We start from the raw sequence: 19,783 nt of genomic DNA, 5'->3' as shown, positions 1-19,783 counted from the left end.
AGGAATGTGGTGTTTACCCAGAATTATTACAGAATTAACACTGGAGTCAGGATTATACACAGAGGAAAGACTATTATAATTAAAAGAAGGAATATTAGAGAAATGGACTGACACCCAGCTGTGGACATCAGAGCAAAATCACCTAACAAATGGGCATTGAAACAATAAATGATGAAAATGTATATAATAAATACTGTATCATCTCTTACAGTGTAAGGATTAAAGTCTGTGGTTTTATCTGATAAATGACCCGAGCAGTTAGTAAGCAGTGTAAAGCTCGGAACTCTCCACATCGCCGCTTGATTTATGGTTTATTTATTTATTTATTTATTTATTTTTTGGGGGGTCACGCGGGTCGCACGCGCGCAGGTGACCGGAAATCCGACTAGTCACGTGGTGTCGTTCCGACGCGCTCGAGCTGGGACCTGGGCTAGCAATTAGGCTGCGTTTCCGGTGCGCGTGTGTCGGTGTGGAGTGTAAACACTGCCGGTTTGGTCATGTCTGCTCTACCGGAGGAGCGGGCGCGCGTGCTGGCGGTGGTGCGCGCGCTTAAGGCCGTCGGGGTGCGCGTGAGGAACTGGAAGAGCTTCCTGTACGGAGAGAGAACACCGGGGCAGGTGGGGCAGGGGGTGAGGGGGGGCAGGTGGGGCAGGGGGTGAGGGGGGGCAGGTGGGGCAGGGGGTGAGGGGGGGCAGGTGGGGCAGGGGGTGAGGGGGGGCAGGTGGGGCAGGGGGTGAGGGGGGGCAGGTGGGGGGGTGAGGTGGGGCGTTAAACAGTCTCCTGTACTCACTATTACAACCACCAGGTCTGATCACGTGTCTTATTCAGGGTTTAATATTCCCAAACACACACACACACACACACACACACACACACTGCAGGCATACAGCTTAAGATCAGATGATGGTTTAGGGTGTAAGAAAAAATCCCCATTTAATAAATCTGGGGAGGAAACCAGTTTTAGGGTGTCAGGAAGTGTGTGTGTGTGTGTGTGTGTGTGTGTGTGTGTGTGTGTTGGAGGCTATACAGTAAAATAGATTAAGTCTAATCCTGACCACGGAAGTGTACATACACAGTGTGTGTGACGCAGTTCAAGCTCCCTGTCCATCACCTGACTGACCTTTGACCTTTCCGTCGCAGGAGACGCAGCAGCAGGTGTTTGCGTTCGGACGAGAGCTGCAGCTCCTCCCCCAGTGTCACGTGAAGGAAGTGGACGGCTCCGTGCCTCTGTACGTCATCTTTAGGGTATTATTTTTCATGTGACGTGTGTGTGTGTGTGTGACTTGTGTACACTAATTGTACAGTGTGTGTGTGTTAGGTTCTTGGTGGAGGCGTGTGAGTATCTGTCTCAGCACATGCACACTGAGGGGCTCTTCAGGAAGACGGGCTCTTTGGGCCGCATCCGAGCTCTGAGGGTGAAACACTATGCACACACACACACACACACACCCACACACACACACTCTTATTCCTAAACACTGATTAGAGTTTATATCTTAATTCCGTTAAACAGAGATTACACACGTGAGATTTAAAGCAGCTCTAACTGCAGACTTTCTTCTGTTTGATTTTCATCGTGAGCTTCATAATAAAACGTCTGCAGGTGGAATTTATTTCTCAACACTTTTTGCTGCGTAAAGTTTATTTTGTAGAGTTTTATGCCTGAGACCAGCCTTCTTCATCTCGTAGTCAGACCTGGAGAAGGGTGAGCGGATGTTCTCGCCTCCCCATGATGCTTTGCTTCAGCCGTGTGACGTGGCGTCTGTGATGAAGCAGTTTCTGCGTGAGCTTCCCGAGCCGCTGATCTCGGGTGACCTGCAGATGGCGCTGTGTCACGCCCAGACACTGGAGGCGAAAGCTAGCGAGAGAGCCACGCTGCTCCTCATGTCCCTGCTCCCTCCGAGCCACGCCCACACCCTGCGCTACGTCTGCAGCTTCCTCAGGCGTGTCGCACTCAGGTACCTGCAGCCTGTGTGTGTGTACTGTTATTATAGTGATAGTGGATAACACTGTGTGTGTGTGTGTGTGTGTGTGTGTGTGTGTGTGTGTGTGTGTGCGTGCATGCAGGTGTGATGAAAATAGGATGGAGGTGAGCAGTTTAGCGCTGGTCATGGCTCCGAACCTGCTGCCGTGTTTACCCCAGATGTGTCGCCTCACCCTCCTCACGGAGAAACAGCTGGAGCAGCAGGCGGCGGCCATCAGGACTCTGATCTTACATGCCGAGCACGTCGGTCAGTCCTGCAGCTCCTCACACACCCTGCTGTTAAACACACATCAGTGTTTCTCTGTGTTTAGTTAACGTACACAGTGTTTATTCTAAGGAGTCATGCCCCTGAGCGTACCGGACACACCGGGCACGGTGGAGGCGAGCGAGTCCACACCGCCACTAGAGGGCGCTTTACTGAACAAGCGGGCCAGACTCAGTGTGTACAGCAGCCTGTGCAGACAGAGGAGGAGGAGCGTCGGAGGTGACTAGGAGCGTCTGTATCCTGTTTGATTTCTTTTTGATTTTGTTTAACGCCTGTGTTTATTTTCAGAGTTATTTGTGGATGCTTTGTCTAAGCTGAAGGCCAGTCGGACGCCCACCGCTCTCCCAGACACCTCACCAGGTAAAACAGCTTCATCATCATCATCATCATCAGCGCTCAGACTTACAGCGTCACATGGGGGGTTTCTGCTTCTATAAACACCTGGTAGCTTCAGTATTTAGTTCTGTGTGATTTAATCCATCTTTTATCGGTCAATTTGAATCAGTCAGTTTTCAATTAAAAAAATGTACAAGTGTTAAATGCTCCACGATTTCTCAAAAATACACCACAGCTTTAACAGACATCTGCCACCATCTCCTGCAAATACTCACGTTTTGCAAGAGTGTAAGTTCTTCTTTGAGTTTTATAAGCAGTCGTTGCAATGACGCCCCCTACTGGTCTGGAGTGTGGAGCGGAAGAGGGGCAGGAAAAATTAAAGATTATGGTTTTGTACGAGACACAACATTTAAACACTCAACATTAAGAGTTACAGAGTGTTTCAGTGTTTATTAGACACTTATGGTAGTTTTTATTACTTTAAAACCTGTAAAAAGTGAAGTTGCTTGAGAGATCAGACAGTAAACATTAGTGCTGCGGGACTGAATCCAACGAATCGAATCGACAGACCGGCTCAGACTCGCAGCCCTGCGTCTCACCGAACGTCTCTCGAGTGTTAGATATATTTAGTTTCATGTTAAATTGCTGCTCTAATGGAAGTCTGTGTTTGTGAGTAGACAGAGAGTGTTGTGTGTGTGTGTGTGATCAGCTCTTCAGATTAAACCCCAGCAGCAGCTTAAGTGTGTGTTGATGTTTATTAAAATGTTCAGCAGGACCTCCACTGTCCAAAAGTCCCACGCCTCAGTCTCCGAACACGGTGAAGCGCAAAGCGTCGGAGGACGGCGCGGTCGAGCTGAGCGGATCCGCCAGGAAGAGGTACAGACGCTACGCTTCACTCTTCACCACGAGATTCTGTCAGCTTTCTGTCACCACTTCAGGAATTCATTGTCAGCTTTAATTTCGGCTGATGTTCTGTTTTCTACATTGTTGATGTTTATTCGTTTTTATTTGAGTTTGCAGGCCTTCGCTGCACGACCTGCGAGCCGACACGCCCTCCATCAGCAGCCAGTCCGCAGACGGCGAGTTCATTTCAGCTCAATCTCATTATCATCATCATCATCCTTATTATTATTATTAGTAGTAGTAGTAGTAGTATAATTATGTTGTTGTCAGACCTGTATGTCTGTGGCAAAAAGTCTGTCTTAAGATAAATTATAAATGTAATGCAGTAATAAAATACACAATCACAATTATTTTATATAAACAACTAACATTGTAATGACTGAAAACTAATATTAATGTTATCTGATCTCGGATTTATCTATAAAGACTATATGCTTTACCGTAAAATTTGAGACCTCACTCAGGTTAAATGTTTTGGATGCTGGGGGTCGTCCCCCAAACGGGAGTTAGTTTAATATTCAGTATTTATTTTACACGTAATCTTACAGCTTTATTTATTCTGTACACGAGACGGCATACAGTAACTTTATATTACATTTAACACACTGACATCTAGAACCTGTTAGAACCCAACAAACATTCTGGAACCTCAGTATGTGTGTGTGTGTGCGTGTGTGTGTGATTAATGTTGGAGTTCAGCAGTCAACATTTTATTAAATATCAGATGATGTGTGATGTTCAATGCAACACACACACACTCTGAGGATCGTGTTCTGTACCCCCCCCCATCTTCATTATAAATCTGATTCTCATCAGTTAATGATCAGACTCTGTGTAATCAGAATCGACAGGTCCGAGTCCTCAGGAGGTGACGAGAGGCGATGATTCCCACCGCAGTGTTTCAGAGAGGAGGACTCGAGCGCAGAGAAAGACACATCGGTGAGCTCAGGACACATTTACACCTGTGTGTGTGTGTGTGTGTGTGTGTTAGTTAATGGTTAGGGTCAGTTAAGTGAAATAAGAGTCAGTGGAACGTTTCAGAGTTAAAACATCTGGAGGAGAGGCGATTCATGACGTCACTTCCTCGCCTCCTCCGGCTGCAGTGATCTTTGTGTCTCGTGTTTCCGTGTTGTTTGGTGATTAAACCCCGGAGAGATTCTGACTGACTGTAAATGTGTGTGTTGTGTTTTTTCTGTCTTTAGAGCGGTGAAGCAGGAGGGCCGAGTGCGGCGCAGGAGGAGATCTCTACGCTTCTTCTCCATGTCGAGCAGCAGCGGCGGCAGTCCTGTACACACACACACACACACAGTCAGTGCACAGGCAGAATGTATTACGAGTGGTGTGTGTGTGTGTGTCATTTAGACGGCGCTGAAATGTTCAGCCTAATTTAAGTGTTAGAACCGGAGTTGATGATGAAACTCCACGTGTTCTTCAGTTCTAAACAGAAGGAAGAAATAAACTGGACATGGATGAGTTTTGATGCTGCTGATTGCCGCGGTTCTCTCTGTGCAGGTTCTCACCGAGACTCCGCGAGGTGCCGGTGAAAAGGGTTCGAGCTTCAGAACGCTCAGTAAAAGGACTCTGTCGAACTCGGGCAGTGACTCGTCCCTGAAGATCCCCTTAATACTGATCGAGGAGCCGGGACGAGGTCTGCAACTGTTATTATTTTACCTATAATCTTTAAATCATCTTTAAATCATCCTGCTTTTTATTAAATCAGTTATTAAATAATATAAATTAATCAGACATCTAACAGGAGCGCACCACTCATAACCCTGAGCGTGTGTTCCTCTGCTGTGCCTCATCACCTGCTCGTGTCTCCGTGCTCTTTTTGACCTGCTGCGTTTACATTCTGTTCCTGTGTTGCAGTTGTAATCGGGAGTGAAGTGGAGGACGATCCTGAGCTTCTCAACTGCAGTTTCGTGGAGAATCCTGACGACGCAGCCGGTCCAGAACGCCAGCAGCCGCAGGAGAGCGAGGACGCGCACGCTGACGAAGGCTGGGTTTTACTGGATGACGGTCGTCCTGAAGTCATTGTGGAATATGACGTGACTCAGCAGGACAGCGAGAGACAGGAAGGCCACAGTCCAGAGGCAGGAGACGGAGTTAAGATGGAGGAGCAGGAAACGGAGACGCTTTCCAAATCCCAAAAGAGAAAAAGCAGTTGTAAGAAGCGTTCCGGACCGAGGCGCTCCATCAGCATGCCCGAGGTGGCTTTAGATCCACATCCAGACGAGGTGGACCGAGTTCGGCCCGAGGCTGTAACGAGCGAGGACGTGTTTAATGATGACATGTGGACCGCGTCAGTCAGTCTGCCTCTTAAGAAGTCTGGAGGAAAAGGAAAAGAAGGACGAGAGCTGAGAAGGAGATACGGCACGCTTCACGAGCGGAAGAAGGAGAAAGGTTCTGATTCAGATCTAAAGAAGGCGGGGCATCGGCTCTCGATGGCCGAGAGGTTCAGGAGCTTCGGCGTTCTAGCTTCGTTCCTCCGAACACCTGCGGTGCGTCTGCGCAGACAGGGAGCGAGAAGGTTCAGCCGCTCGTTCAGCGATGAAGCCGTTCAGGAGGAACAGCAGGCCTTCCTGGAGCTCAACGATGATTTAACGGACTCGGAGGAACCCAACGAGGAGCTGCTTCCGGATCTGTCCCCAGTTCCATCCACTCCTTTAGAAGAGACTTTGATTGCATTGTCTCAGAAATCAGTAGAGGAAGAGTGTGTGACGTCAGAGACACCGAAAGTGGAAGACTTTGACTTGGACAAGATGTTCGAGCAGCAGTGTTGCGTCACAGGACGTCAGCATGAGGAAGACTCCGACTCCTACTGGGACCGACGCTTTGATGAATCTTCACCGTCCACTGACCAGTGGAGGGCGTCGTTTGGTTCTCCTACAGACTCGTGCGCTTTCACAGCTTCGGAAACCGAGCCGCTGTCTCCGCGGTACGGGGCGTCGCCGTGTAAACCCTTCAGCTGCCTGGCGTTCGACGGCGTGTTCTCCATCAGCAGCGTGACTGACAGGTGTTCCCTCTCCCTCGAGCTCTCGCCTCCGTCCTTCCAGTTCAGGCCTCAGGGCTCCAGGAGGCGCTATAGAGACTCCCCACGCTGGCCCTCTCACGAAGTGCGCATGACCACGTGGAAACCGTTACCCCTCTAACTCCTCCCACTCTCCCTCTGCACACGCCCACTCTCTGTTCTGTGTATTTATAGACAGGAAGCACACACACACACACACACACACACACACACACACGTTCTATGTTTATATATCTGTGTGCCTTTTATTTAACTGTTTCCTCAATCAATGTGAAATTTTTGTTCTTAATAAAAATTGTTCTGTTTATTTGTTTATGAATGTTATTAAAAGTGAAGTTTAACAACCGAGTCTTCTACAGTGTGTTACATGGATTCATTTAGAAGATTTAAGAAACTCAATATACAGTGTGTGTGTGTGTGTGTGTGTGTGTGTGTTATATTAGGACAAAGACTCACATTTCTGGGTGTGCAAATTATTTTATATAAAATGATTAAATAATAACAATCATAATATTGCAAGTATGTGTAATTGTGAACCTGTGATGGTGAGAGTGGGTGCTGATGACTCCACAGGACGTGATGTGTTAAAGTGAGTGTGTGTGTGTGTGTGTGTGTGTGTGTAGATCCACCCACTGCTTGTAGACAAAAAAAGATAGAAGGTCCCTCTCTGAACTACAGCTAAAGAATGTCCTTCAAAACACACACACACACACACACAGACACAATGCAGGCTGGTGGAGTGAACAGAGAGTGAGACAGTCAGCGTGAGAGTGAGAGAGGGAAGACACCATGGCTGAAGGAGGTGAAGGAGAAGAAGAGATCCAGTTTGTACGGACGGTGAGTAAATCTCTCACTGATGAATGACATCACCGGCGCCGTGGGGCGATGCTAAAATATCTTATTGATAATATTTATAATATCCATCCTCTGTTCTGGTCACACTCGCCTGGTGAGCAGAAGGATGTGTAGAAGGTCTGAGTGGTCTGCTTTCAAACTAAACAGCATGTGGTGAATTCCTCAACTCCTTACACACTACACCCTGTACAGTGACTGTGAGGAGGACAGGAGTGTGTAGCTGTGAGGAGTGTGTAGAGCTGAGGAGTGTGTAGCTGTGAGGAGTGTGTAGAGCTGAGGAGTGTGTAGAGCTGAGGAGTGTGTAGAGCTGAGGAGTGTGTAGAGCTGAGGAGTGTGTAGCTGTGAGGAGTGTGTAGAGCTGAGGAGTGTGTAGCGCTGAGGAGTGTGTAGCTGTGAGGAGTGTGTAGCGCTGAGGAGTGTGTAGAGCTGAGGAGTGTGTAGCTGTGAGGAGTGTGTAGCGCTGAGGAGTGTGTAGCTGTGAGGAGTGTGTAGCGCTGAGGAGTGTGTAGCGCTGAGGAGTGTGTAGCGCTGAGGAGTGTGTAGCTGTGAGGAGTGTGTAGCTGTGAGGAGTGTGTAGCGCTGAGGAGTGTGTAGCGCTGAGGAGTGTGTAGAGCTGAGGAGTGTGTAGAGCTGAGGAGTGTGTAGCTGTGAGGAGTGTGTAGAGCTGAGGAGTGTGTAGAGCTGAGGAGTGTGTAGCTGTGAGGAGTGTGTAGCGCTGAGGAGTGTGTAGCTGTGAGGAGTGTGTAGCGCTGAGGAGTGTGTAGCGCTGAGGAGTGTGTAGCTGTGAGGAGTGTGTAGAGCTGAGGAGTGTGTAGCTGTGAGGAGTGTGTAGCTGTGAGGAGTGTGTAGCCCTGAGGAAGGTCTGGGACACATGAGGTCTCCTGCTGGTGGTGGTGCTGGTGGTCCTGGTGGTGGTGCTGGTGGTCCTGGTGGTCCTGGTGGTGGTGTGAGCTTCACTTAGTTGTGTGTCACATGATGATGTTCAGTCTCCTCGCACACGGTCCTGACGAGAGCTCAGTAATGTACAGTGAGGATAAAACTGACACTACACTCATCATCATCATCATCATGGATATCCAGACGTGTGGTGGATGAAGGCTGATCATCAGTAAGACATGTAGGAGGAACATGCAGTATGTTAAATATAACACAGTCTGTAGGATCATGTTTCTGTGCCATAGAGCTGCAGACTGGCACCAACAGGTGCGTGGCATTGTTATCTATTTATAATCGAGCCGGGATAGTGACACACACACACACACACACACACACACATACTGAGGTCTGCGTGCTGTATTTATGACACTGTAACTAAAACCCCTTTGTCTCGGGGTTCTTAAACGTCTCTGCAGTTCAACCTGGAAAAGAGGAAACTATTATAACCCTCATGTGTGTAGTTTATAATAATATAACACTTATATGATACATTTATTAAGAAACCTGGTTTTAGAGGTTTTAAGTGTATAATAGAGAAGACCACCACAGTAATGAGGAGAATTGAATATGTGTAACACATTAGTGTGACTGTGAGCAGCAGAAGGCAAAGCTGGAACAGTTCAGTAATGTACAGTGTGTGATCATAACCTCAGCACACACACCTCACTGCTCATCTGTACTGAGATCAGGTGATGACTGGAGTTCAATCAAAATCATCTGCTGTAAGACATGTCCCGTGTGTGTGTGTGTGTGTGTGTGTGTGTGTGTGTGTCGTCTCCATCTGAGAATGTGAGAACAAAGGGTGTTCAAAGAATAGATCAAACCTTTTATATCAGGTATCTGTACATAACTGTTGAAACTTTAGCTTCAGGTCAGGTTTATGAAAGTTGCAGAATTGAATGAAACAGGATTTAACCTCATTCACTTCAGATTTCAGTCATTTTAATTTGTCATTAGAGTTCCATGAAGAATATAAGAACTTTAAGTTAATGAACGATGCTAAACGTGTAAATGCTATAAAACACGTATGAACATTCCGGCTCTCAGGGTGAACGGTGACGTTCGTCTCCCTTTTCAGCTCTATATTTACCCTGAGAAGACGGATTAGTGACGCTCTCAGACACAGCTGTGTGTTTCTGTCTTTTTGAAACATTAAATGACACAATGTTCTGATTTAATGACTGTGATTATAAGTGTGCAGAGGAACGCTCCATTAAAGCCACGGTAAAGACTTCACCAGACATTAAGATCCACAGGAATGAAAGGACGAGTCTAAGGGTGAAACAGTGCCAGTGGACTCCAGTGTGACCAGAGGATTTCCATTACAATTTAAAGCCACTGTTCTAGTTTCTATTCTTATGTCTCTCTCTCTCTCACACACACACACACACACACACACATACACACACACTGATTAATCACCTATAAATGGTCTCTGGCTGTAACTTGAGCTTCAGATTATTATCACGAGGTTATTCAGGATGATCTGCTGATCGCCATTAAGCTGTAACTCACAGCCATGACTCCGTCACATCTCACACAGATACACTCACTCTTACACGTAAAGAACAAACAGCTTTCCTGGACATGGATTGGACATTTCCAGAGGTATAAATCTGCCATTCTTTACACTCCCTCAGCCATAACATAATGACCACCTGCATAATGTTGAGAAGGTCCAGCTTTTGTGACCAAACCTGTGAAGCGCTGTGTGTTCTGACTCCTTTCTATCAGAACCTGCATTAACCTTTTCAGCAATTTGAGCTACAATAGCCTTCACTCCCCACATGCATCAGTGACCCCTGACCTCTCCCCCACCCCCACCCACCCCCCACACCCCCGCCACTGCCCCTGGTTCACCTGTGGTCCTTCCTTTGCTAGGTCCTGACCCCTGCAGCCTGGGAACATCCTACAATCCTCTGCAGTTCTGTTGTTGCTCTGACCCAGTTGTCTAGACATCACTTTTTAGCCCTTGTCAAAGTCGCCCATAAGGGGGGGAGCGACTCAATATCAAATAGTCCTAATGTTCTGGCTTATCAGTGTATGTGTATATCAGACAGAAGCAGAACTATTACACAAGGTTATCAGCATTACAGATGTGGTGTTGTGCAAAATTTAAATGCAGCTTTGCAGAAATTAGGATTTGCAAGAAAAACTCATTTCATTTATTCTCACATAATGTAATGTAAGGTAATAAAACTTTGGGCATTTACATTGTTTGCCATTTTTTAACATTTCAGTGTTTTTTGTGAATTATTGTACAGTGATAGCATTTTAGTTTTAAATTGGTAACGTAATATAGAAAGAGATACAGGACTGATATTCTAACCATAAATGGAGATTTCTATGTGCTACTTATGGTATTTTATTTGGCTAGGAATGAACTAAGCTCTAACACTACTTTACTGTAAGCTGGATAAATATTAGTCGAATCACCTATGATAATAGTAAATAATAAATATAAGTTATATATTTCTATAACACCCTGAATGTTTTGTGTCTGGGCATGCCAGAGAGCCAACCGTATAACCTTATTTATATAAGAGAACAATTAATCCGAGAATAAATATGAAACTGATTAAACCTGTGCTGGATTTAGTCTGTATTTATGTATTTATGATTTCAGTCCCAGTCTTATTCTCCCTACTGAGGTTTTGGAGGCCACGCCCCTCCAGAGGTCAACTCACTGTTTACTCACTGATGATTGACAGCTGTGGCGCCTCCACCAGCCTCGCGCGCTCAGTTTAAACATTTAAATACACGGCGCGTGAAGCGTTTTACTAACAGACCAACGGCTTTAACGGACACACTGATTACCTCAGAACTCACACACACACACACACACACACACACACTGACTAGCGTGAGAAAAGAATAAAAGTATCCCTTAGTGAATGATATAAATGTGGTGGAGGATATAAACAGTAATATTCCCTGACTGTGTGGTGAGTGGCTGTGGCGCGGTACTGTTGTTCCTGTCGCTAGCTGGGCTGCTAAACTCCTCCATTCCTCTGTTGAAATCTGGCTGTCCTCCAGGCTAGCGTTAGCCATGTTAGCTATAGCTGTACAACATTTCAGAATAATTATTATTATGGTTATTGTTGTTGTTGTCAGTCATTTCAAAAGGGTTACTGTGTGTACTTCTGTTACTATAATATACTGCTAATAATATTGTTTTATTTATTTGCATTTCATGTTGTTATTATTATTATCACAAATACATAGACTGTGTGTGTGTGTGTGTGTGTAGGAGGATCAGGTGGTGCTCCAGTGTACAGCGACGATCCTGAAGGAACAGTTCAAACTCTGCTTGTCCTGTGAGGGCTTTGGAAATCGACTCTGCTTCCTCGAGACAACGTCTAACGCTCAGGTACCAACCTTACACCCAGTGGCGGCTGGTGCGGAATTTGGCGCAAACAAAATTTAAATACATTTTTTATTTATTTTATTAAAAGCTATTTTATTAGTGTAAGCTCAGTCGCAATCACGTGACTGCATTAGAAGATCAGGTCGATCTGGTCCTCAAGCTCTTGAACTTTTGTTCTTTCTTCATCTGATCACCTTGTGAAGGGGTATTTTAGCAAAGAAATTACATCACATCAGAAATGACATATTTAGCTGCTTCCACGTCAATCACTATTCAATACATGAACCAACGATCTGCTGAGCGTTAATGAGACTCGGTGAGAATGGTCCAATCACATGAGGCCAAATATTTAAAAACAGTATTGATTCGCTAAGAACAAAAGTGGGCGGGTTCGGTGCGCACAGTGCTCCGCCCCAAGGATGATTTGAAAAGAAATCCAATTAGTGCTCAGCCTCAAGTCACATGACTTACATAGACACTGGTTTGTCCGGCGCCCCGCGTACACCAACACAAATGAACAATGTAATTCAGTTTAGGTTTGTTTTTTAATTGTAAGTAAATTATGTTAAAAAATACAGCGGAATATTGTGTGTGACTAAATGACTTTATTTAATAATGAAAATAAATAGTTACATGTTAAAGTAGAATTCTTCTCTGCCTAACTGTAAGGATGCTGGGCCCCAGTGCCCCTTATTGACCGGCCGCCACTGTTTACACCTCATACACTCTTCTCTACCTGACTGATAATTAGCGTCATTAAAAGGATTTGGCAGACACCCTTCCAGAGAAACTTACCCTTTTTTTAATTTACCATTTTCTACATCTGAGCAGTTAAGGGGTTAAGGGCCTTGCTCAAGGGCCCAAGAGTGGCGACTTCGTGGTCCTGGGGTTTGAAATTGGGACCTTCTAAGCAGTAGGCCTTCCTTAACCCCTGAGCTACCCCGGCCCTGGCATTGTCTCAGCACAGATATGAAAACCCATGTGTTACTGCGTGTTCTTTATAAGGACATACGAGTGAGGTTTTATTTTTCAGAATGTGCCGCCCGATCTGGCCATCTGCGTCTTCATCCTGGAGCAGTCTCTGTCCGTGCGAGCTCTACAGGAGATGCTCTCTCATACCAGTGAGGTGAAAATCACTTTGAGTTATTTCATGAATGAAGACAGCTAGTCTTAATGAAGTGTGGACAAGTTCAGGAGGTTTTTAGAAAGATCGAACCCTTTATCAGAAAAACGTAAAAACCTCTCATAAAAATACTGCACAAGAACTCTTAGCAGGTGTGACCTGGGAGTGACGGTGGGAGGACGGTGTGTACTAGTGTAATGTAGCATATTTTTAGCTATGGATACAGTATGTCATTTTGCATTATAATAGTTTCCCAGAAGAATCACAGTTTGTTTAGGTTTCAGGAATACTTTGTTGAATAGTATAGTTTTTTTCACCATGATTAATCTCCTGTTCTTTCCCTCATTAGGACGTGGATTTGGATAAATGGGTATGTTACATTTTTCTTTTCTTTTCAAACTGTCATTTTTTTACATTGTAGTTGGGGAGCTCATAATCAAGGCTATAACTAAGCAATATCAGACTCGAGAGTGTGTTGTTGTACTAAATATCAGCGCTGCTGTGATGCGGTCGTAGGCACGAGGGTGCAGCTTGAGAACGAAAAATATCAGTTTAACACAACAGATTATGATTTGTTTCTTTATTTAAAAATCTGGCGAGCAACAGTTAGCGAGCTTTAAGAGTAATTAACAACAGTAGAACGCCTGGGAAACCAAGTGACACGTATACTGTAGATAAACGTCCCAGTGCTGGTACTGTCCATTATCACCACCCGCGAAACGCCTCTCATCCAATCAGATTACTCATTTGGAACTAACTGTTGTATAATATGGAATATTATAATTTTTACTGCTAACTAGATAATTCTGACTTTTTCTCCTATTCCAAGTCATCACAAGGTGGAGGCCATCGGACGCTGTTGTATGGGCACGCCATCCTGCTCAGACACACACACTCGGGCATGGTGAGACATAAGAGCTCTGTCACAAAAGAGGGTTTTCAAACTTTGGAAGCCATGGGCATCTTTCTGTAAAAACATTCCAGCGACTCCTTCTGTCCAGATTTAGTTGTAAAGACTCAAACTGTATTAGTTTCTGACAAATAATGAAATAAACACAGTTCTTTATTGTGCACTGAGAGTGTTCTTTCTAACACTCTGCTGCAGTATCTGAGCTGTTTAACAACGTCACGGTCCCTCACAGACAAGCTGGCGTTTGACGTGGGCCTACAGGAAGACTCGACAGGTAATCAGAACAGCGCAGTAAAATTGACGATGCTCAGGAGAATGAAGTGAGAAGGTGACAGGTGTGCTGGTGTGTGTGTGGCAGGCGAGGCATGTTGGTGGACGATCCATCCTGCGTCTAAGCAAAGGTCTGAGGGTGAGAAGGTCAGAGTGGGTGATGACCTCATCCTGGTCAGTGTGTCATCAGAAAGGTACCTGGTATGTATGAACATTTGAACTTTTCTGAGCAAAACATGTCTTTTAACATTGTTTTTATTGTTTTTTACAGACATAAAGTAACACTACATGTTAGTGGGTGAGGTGGAATCCTCAATGGGGTCTGGTTCAAGACTGCAGTTCCGTATATAAGACAGGGTTTGAAAGATGTCAAAAGAATATGAGAAGGTGAAAATAAAACAGCTGTAGCCCCTGAAGACATGATAGGTTGCAAGTTGTCACAAAACAGACAAAACAGAAATATGCGTAAACAATGCGTTTAAGACTTAACAGCTGCAGTTAGATAAACATATTGATGCAGTAAATCGTCACTTAGAGTTCCTGGTGCTTTCTGATTATGTTGTGTGTGTTTTCAGCATCTGTCCTACGCCAGTGGAGATCTGATGGTGGACGCCTCGTTCATGCAGACGCTGTGGAACATGAACCCTGTGTCCAGTGGGTGTGAGCTGGTCGAGGGTAAGTTAAAAAATGTTCTTAAAAAAGACTTATATAACGATGATTATTACACTCTGTTATTTCCATGTTTGGGTCATTTCTGCTGTTCTCTGTTTCACTGGTTTTCAGGGTTTTTGACCGGAGGATACGTGCTTCGACTCTTCCACGGCCACATGGACGAGTGTCTTGCCATTCCTGCTGCTGACCCGGGGGAAGAGCGCAAGTGAGAGAATACACACACACACACACACACACACACACACACACACACACACACTAGAATAGAATGAGATGGAGAATAATAATAGATGAAGGCTGTGATAGAATAGATGAAGAAACCCACTGGTATCTAATATAACATGTAATTATGACTTGTTAATGAATTGTGTGTGCTGTGTGTGAAATGTTCAGAAATGCCCACTATGAGGGAGGAGCGGTGTGCAGTCATGCCAGATCTCTGTGGAGACTTGAGCCTCTCCGGATCGGGTCAGTGTGGAACATCAGCATCATTAAATACAGATTTGTTTACATTGAATTGACTTCAGATCATTTCCTACCTGTGTGTTTAATCCTCTTTGTGTTCCAGGTGGAGCGGCGGCCATATTAAATGGGGTCAGCCGTTCAGAGTGCGCCACATCACCACGGGTCGATACTTGTGTTTAGATGATGAGAAGGGCCTGCTGGTGGTGGATCCAGAGAAAGCAAACACCAAGAGTTCTGCGTTCTGCTTTCGAGCCTCAAAGGTCAGCGGTTTGTGTTTCTGTTCACATCAGACGTCCTGAAGGACCTTCAGTCAGCTCACACACACACACACACTGCTGATTACTCTGAAAGAGACTGAATAGGGGCGAACTCACCACACTGACGATGATATGTATAAGCACAGCCGTGCTGATAGTGTGATGGTCTGTGGTGTGTGTCGGTGTGTGTCGGTGTGTGTCGGTGTGTGCTTGTTGGAGCAGGAGAAGACAGAAGTGGCGCAGAAGCGTGATGTGGAAGGGATGGGGGCTCCAGAGATAAAGTACGGAGAGTCCATGTGCTTTGTGCAGCACGTCGCTACCAGCCTGTGGCTCACCTACGCCTCCGTAGACGCTAAATCTGCTCGTCTGGGGCCTGTGAAGCGCAAGGTGACTACTGTAGGAAGTGTATACGGGGGTGAATATGCAAAGGGGTTCCCTTTAAATCCCCAAAAATTTGGACAGCAAAACATAATAAATGCCAAATGAATGTTTTTAGTTAATATTGCTTCTGATTTACGCTGCTGTTGTATCGCTGTTATTTTTTATAGAATCATTAACTTTAACTCATTCTCTCTTTACAGACTTTATTTATTCTGCTTTATTTAACTCTAAAATTATTGGAAAAATCCTGTCTATTTGTTTTCAGTCATGCTGTATGTGATGATGAACATGAAGAATGCGCTGTTGCTGTTAACGTGTGTGTGTAAAGTGGTGTTTTGTGTGTGTGTGTGTGTGTGTGTGTGTGTGTGTAGGCAATTCTTCATCAGGAAGGTCACATGGATGATGCTCTGACCGTCGCTCGCTCTCAGACAGAAGAGTCTCAGGCCGCTAGAATGATCTACAGCACTGCCGGCCTCTTCGCACAGTTCATCAAGTACACACACACACACACACACACACACACACACACGCACACACACACTCACTGAAACAGCTCCACTGCTCGCCATGCGTAGTAATATCTGCTGTATTCAGCATAACTAGTGTGGGAGCAGTGGGATAGACATTTACAGCCTAGCCCCACACACACACACACACACACACACGCACACACAACACGCATCCTTTAACACACAGATTCATATCCTGTAAAACACACACTCGTCTCTCTCTTGTTCTCTCATATTCCCGTTGTGTCTCTTCTGCAGGAGTTTAGACTCTCTAAATGGGAAGAATAAAAGCAGCGCTCCTGCTCCATCATCGCTCCCGCTGGAGTCTGTTGTCCTCTCGCTCCAGGATCTGATCTTCTACTTCAGACCTCCAGAGGACGAGCTGGAGCACGAGGAGAAACAGAGCAAACTGAGATCTCTCAAAAATCGACAGAACCTGTTTCAGGAAGAGGTGGAGCTCGCAAACATCACACCAAGTGGATGCACAGAACATTGTACATGTGTTGCTTTTGGCAGACACCTTCATCCAGACTGATTTATAGATATTTTTTATTTATTTCATTATTATACACCTGAGCAACAGTGACAACTCTGCCAGGCCTTTTGACTTATTGTTCAGTGATGCACCACCTGAGTGCGGTCTTATGAGAAGGTCTGGTGGTCCATCATTTAACAATACATGAAAAGGCTTTAAATTATCATTTGTGTGTGAGGAATGATTTGTGTGTGTGCAGGGGATGATCACTTTGGTGTTGGACTGCATCGATCGTCTAAACGTATATAACACCGCAGCTCATTTTTCTGAGTTTGCTGGAGAGGAGGCAGCGGAGTCCTGGAGGGAGATTGTTAACCTGCTCTACGAGCTGCTGGGTACACTGCACACACACACACACACACACACACCTACACACACAGAGGAAAAGTCTAGTTGCCACTGCCTTTTGCCATCACTTGAAGAAGGCTGAGACCAATCAGAAAAAAGACAAGCTTGTGCCACCAGAGGGAGCCAGAGACCATTGTCTCATTATTATTATTTTTTTATCATAATTTATTTATTATTATGTTACAGTTGATTACCATTATAGTTTTTCTTTTTTTATCCAACACACCCAGATGTGTTTTACTCATATATAATGTGTGTGTTTTCTGTAGCGTCTCTGATCAGAGGGAACAGGGCAAACTGCGCTCTCTTCTGTGACAATCTGGATTGGCTGGTCAGCAAACTGGACCGACTGGAAGCCTCATCAGGTTAGCGTGACTGTATATGTTCAGTTCTAACAGTTTATCCACAGCGCCATCCTGTTTATTCATTCCCAAACACAACCCTGCTGCAGGCATCCTGGAGGTGCTGTACTGCATTCTCATTGAAAGCCCTGAGGTGTTAAACATCATCCAGGAGAACCACATCAAGTCCATCATCGCTCTGCTGGACAAACATGGACGCAACCACAAGGTGACACGAATCCCCATCACCTCTCAGAGATGATCTCACCTGTAACTAATCCCGGTTGTCCGTTCCTCCTGTCCTCCAGGTGTTGGACGTGCTCTGCTCGCTGTGTGTGTGTAACGGCGTGGCTGTGAGGTCCAATCAGAATCTCATCACAGAGAATCTACTCCCACGCCGGGACCTTTTGCTCCAAACGCAAATCATTAATTATGTTACAAGGTGATTATTAATTAGCAGAACCAACTGGACTGGCAGCTCTGTGTATGTACGAGTCACAGAAACAGTTCATGCTTCTTGTCGGTTCTTTCTGTGTAGCATGAGGCCGAACATCTTCCTGGGGACCTGTGAGGGATCCACGCAGTATAAGAAGTGGTATTATGAGCTGATCGTGGATGACGTGGAGCCGTTTTTGACGGCCCAGGCGGGTCACCTGCGGGTGGGCTGGGCGCTGACCGAGGGTTACAGCCCATACCCCGGTGGAGGAGAGGGCTGGGGCGGGAACGGTGTAGGAGATGACCTCTACTCTTACGGCTTTGATGGCCTCTATCTGTGGTCAGGTGAGGAATAAATAAATGAATGCTTCTGACATGTTGCTTGAACAGGAAACAGATGGACTTGGACTTTGTTATGGCCGGTGTATCATTAAGTTACTGTTAATCCTTATTAATATAAAAAAATAGGTAAGATGTCTTGTCTCTTTTGTAAAACGTGTTCTTAACAAATGTCACAAACTGAGTTTGTTTCTCCGATCAGGGCGTGTCCCTCGGCACGTGGCATCTTCCAATCAGCACATTCTGGCAGCAGAAGATGTAGTGAGCTGCTGTCTGGATCTAAGCGTGCCCAGTATCTCGTTCCGTATTAATGGGCATCCTGTTCAGGGCATGTTTGAGAACTTCAACCTGGACGGCCTCTTCTTCCCTGTCGTTAGCTTCTCCGCTGGAATCAAGTAAAACAGCTTTGTACCACCTCGCACAACCATGGCATAGTTTATTAGATCCTCAGAATGTGCTGACATAACTTCCATATGTTCTAATGAAACTGCAGCATGACAGAATATTTAACTACAGTACTACAGTGAAACCTTGGACTACGAGTAACGCGGTTTCCGAGTGTATCGCAAGACAAGCAAAGATTTTTAATAAATTTTGACTTGGAAAACGAACAAGTGTTGGTTTACGAGTACTGAGTATCATGTATTATGCATGCGCTTCTTGTTTTGATGCCAAGTGTCACGTGATCACAACTGAGCTATTGGTTTTTCTCTCTTGTGCTGCGGAATTGTGGGTAATCGTCTTCCCTGCTGGGTCTTAGTGCTCATCTCTTACTGATATAATCAACATCTGTGCACGCGTGTACTGTTTACTATAACACTGTGACCACGTGTGTGTGCGTGTGTGTAAAACATCTTTTATTTAGTGTCTTTATTTTGACTTTTTTATGATAAAATGCAGGTTAATTTGTTCTATTTGTACTTTATATCTTGTGTTAATTATTTTTATGTATTTATCTTTTTGGGCTGTGGAATGAATAATTTGAGCTTCCATTATTTCTTATGAGGAAATTCTCTTTGGTTTTTGAGTGTTTTGAAATACGAGCCCGCTTCCGGAACGAATTATGCTCGTAATCCAAGGTTCCACTGTATGTGTTGTGTTTTTACAGAACCACAGCTGGAAAGGTTTATAAAAATCTATTTGACTTTGTTCGCGTTCCGTATTAACATTAATACATGTATTAAAATATAACCCTCAGTATGATTTATATAGTAGACCTCTAACCCTGATCATGATGATGAAATAGACGAGTGGTCACCGGTTTGTTTTCTGTTGTTCCCTCAGAGTCCGGTTCCTCCTGGGGGGACGCCAAGGAGACTTTAAGTTTGTCCCACCCCCAGGGTACGCTCCGTGCTATGAGGCCGTGTTGCCCAAAGACAGACTTCGCATCGAGCCCATTAAGGAGTATAAAAACGACTTGAGTAACGATGTGAGGAACCTGCTGGGCCCGACACAGTCTCTGTCCCACACTGCCTTCACTCCAAATCCTGTGGACACTGTGCAGGTACAGACATCCTACAG

At 45.3% G+C, this 19,783-nt stretch overlaps 2 protein-coding genes across 4 annotated transcripts in view; both read left to right on the top strand.

The window, feature by feature from the left end:
• The first annotated feature begins 422 nt into the window (after window positions 1–422).
• On the top strand, window positions 423–6,863 carry zgc:153345 (uncharacterized protein LOC566129 homolog). Of its 3 annotated transcripts, none has more exons than XM_053475976.1 (13): window positions 423–617; window positions 1,141–1,229; window positions 1,319–1,415; window positions 1,690–1,958; window positions 2,068–2,231; window positions 2,322–2,468; window positions 2,538–2,609; window positions 3,359–3,461; window positions 3,606–3,664; window positions 4,331–4,427; window positions 4,691–4,796; window positions 5,001–5,136; window positions 5,358–6,863. In XM_053475976.1, exons 1-13 carry the CDS (start codon window positions 498–500, stop codon window positions 6,638–6,640), a joined length of 2,742 nt encoding a protein of 913 aa, XP_053331951.1. In that variant the 5' UTR covers window positions 423–497; the 3' UTR covers window positions 6,641–6,863. The 3 variants fall into 3 exon arrangements, with proteins under 3 accessions (XP_053331951.1, XP_053331952.1, XP_053331950.1); XM_053475977.1 differs by having other exon boundaries at window positions 3,356–3,461; window positions 4,691–4,775; XM_053475975.1 differs by having other exon boundaries at window positions 3,356–3,461.
• A 445-nt stretch (window positions 6,864–7,308) lies between these two features.
• The window catches only part of ryr1a (ryanodine receptor 1a (skeletal)), a 70,171-nt gene continuing 57,696 nt past the window's right edge, over window positions 7,309–19,783 (top strand). The window contains exons 1-21 of the mRNA XM_053475974.1: window positions 7,309–7,356; window positions 11,561–11,680; window positions 12,711–12,803; window positions 13,150–13,174; window positions 13,601–13,704; window positions 13,906–13,984; window positions 14,069–14,181; window positions 14,556–14,655; window positions 14,764–14,857; window positions 15,046–15,120; window positions 15,221–15,377; window positions 15,597–15,761; window positions 16,127–16,248; window positions 16,523–16,715; window positions 16,999–17,134; window positions 17,417–17,512; window positions 17,599–17,717; window positions 17,797–17,930; window positions 18,027–18,268; window positions 18,465–18,657; window positions 19,547–19,766. Coding sequence (XP_053331949.1) covers window positions 7,309–7,356; window positions 11,561–11,680; window positions 12,711–12,803; window positions 13,150–13,174; window positions 13,601–13,704; window positions 13,906–13,984; window positions 14,069–14,181; window positions 14,556–14,655; window positions 14,764–14,857; window positions 15,046–15,120; window positions 15,221–15,377; window positions 15,597–15,761; window positions 16,127–16,248; window positions 16,523–16,715; window positions 16,999–17,134; window positions 17,417–17,512; window positions 17,599–17,717; window positions 17,797–17,930; window positions 18,027–18,268; window positions 18,465–18,657; window positions 19,547–19,766 — 2,628 coding nt within the window. The remainder of the gene's footprint in view (window positions 7,357–11,560; window positions 11,681–12,710; window positions 12,804–13,149; window positions 13,175–13,600; window positions 13,705–13,905; window positions 13,985–14,068; window positions 14,182–14,555; window positions 14,656–14,763; window positions 14,858–15,045; window positions 15,121–15,220; window positions 15,378–15,596; window positions 15,762–16,126; window positions 16,249–16,522; window positions 16,716–16,998; window positions 17,135–17,416; window positions 17,513–17,598; window positions 17,718–17,796; window positions 17,931–18,026; window positions 18,269–18,464; window positions 18,658–19,546; window positions 19,767–19,783) is intronic.

This window comes from Clarias gariepinus, chromosome 17 (assembly GCF_024256425.1).
Source record: "Clarias gariepinus isolate MV-2021 ecotype Netherlands chromosome 17, CGAR_prim_01v2, whole genome shotgun sequence".
In the NCBI taxonomy this organism is placed as follows: Eukaryota; Metazoa; Chordata; class Actinopteri; order Siluriformes; family Clariidae; genus Clarias; species Clarias gariepinus.
This window is presented reverse-complemented; position numbering and strand designations above follow the sequence as displayed.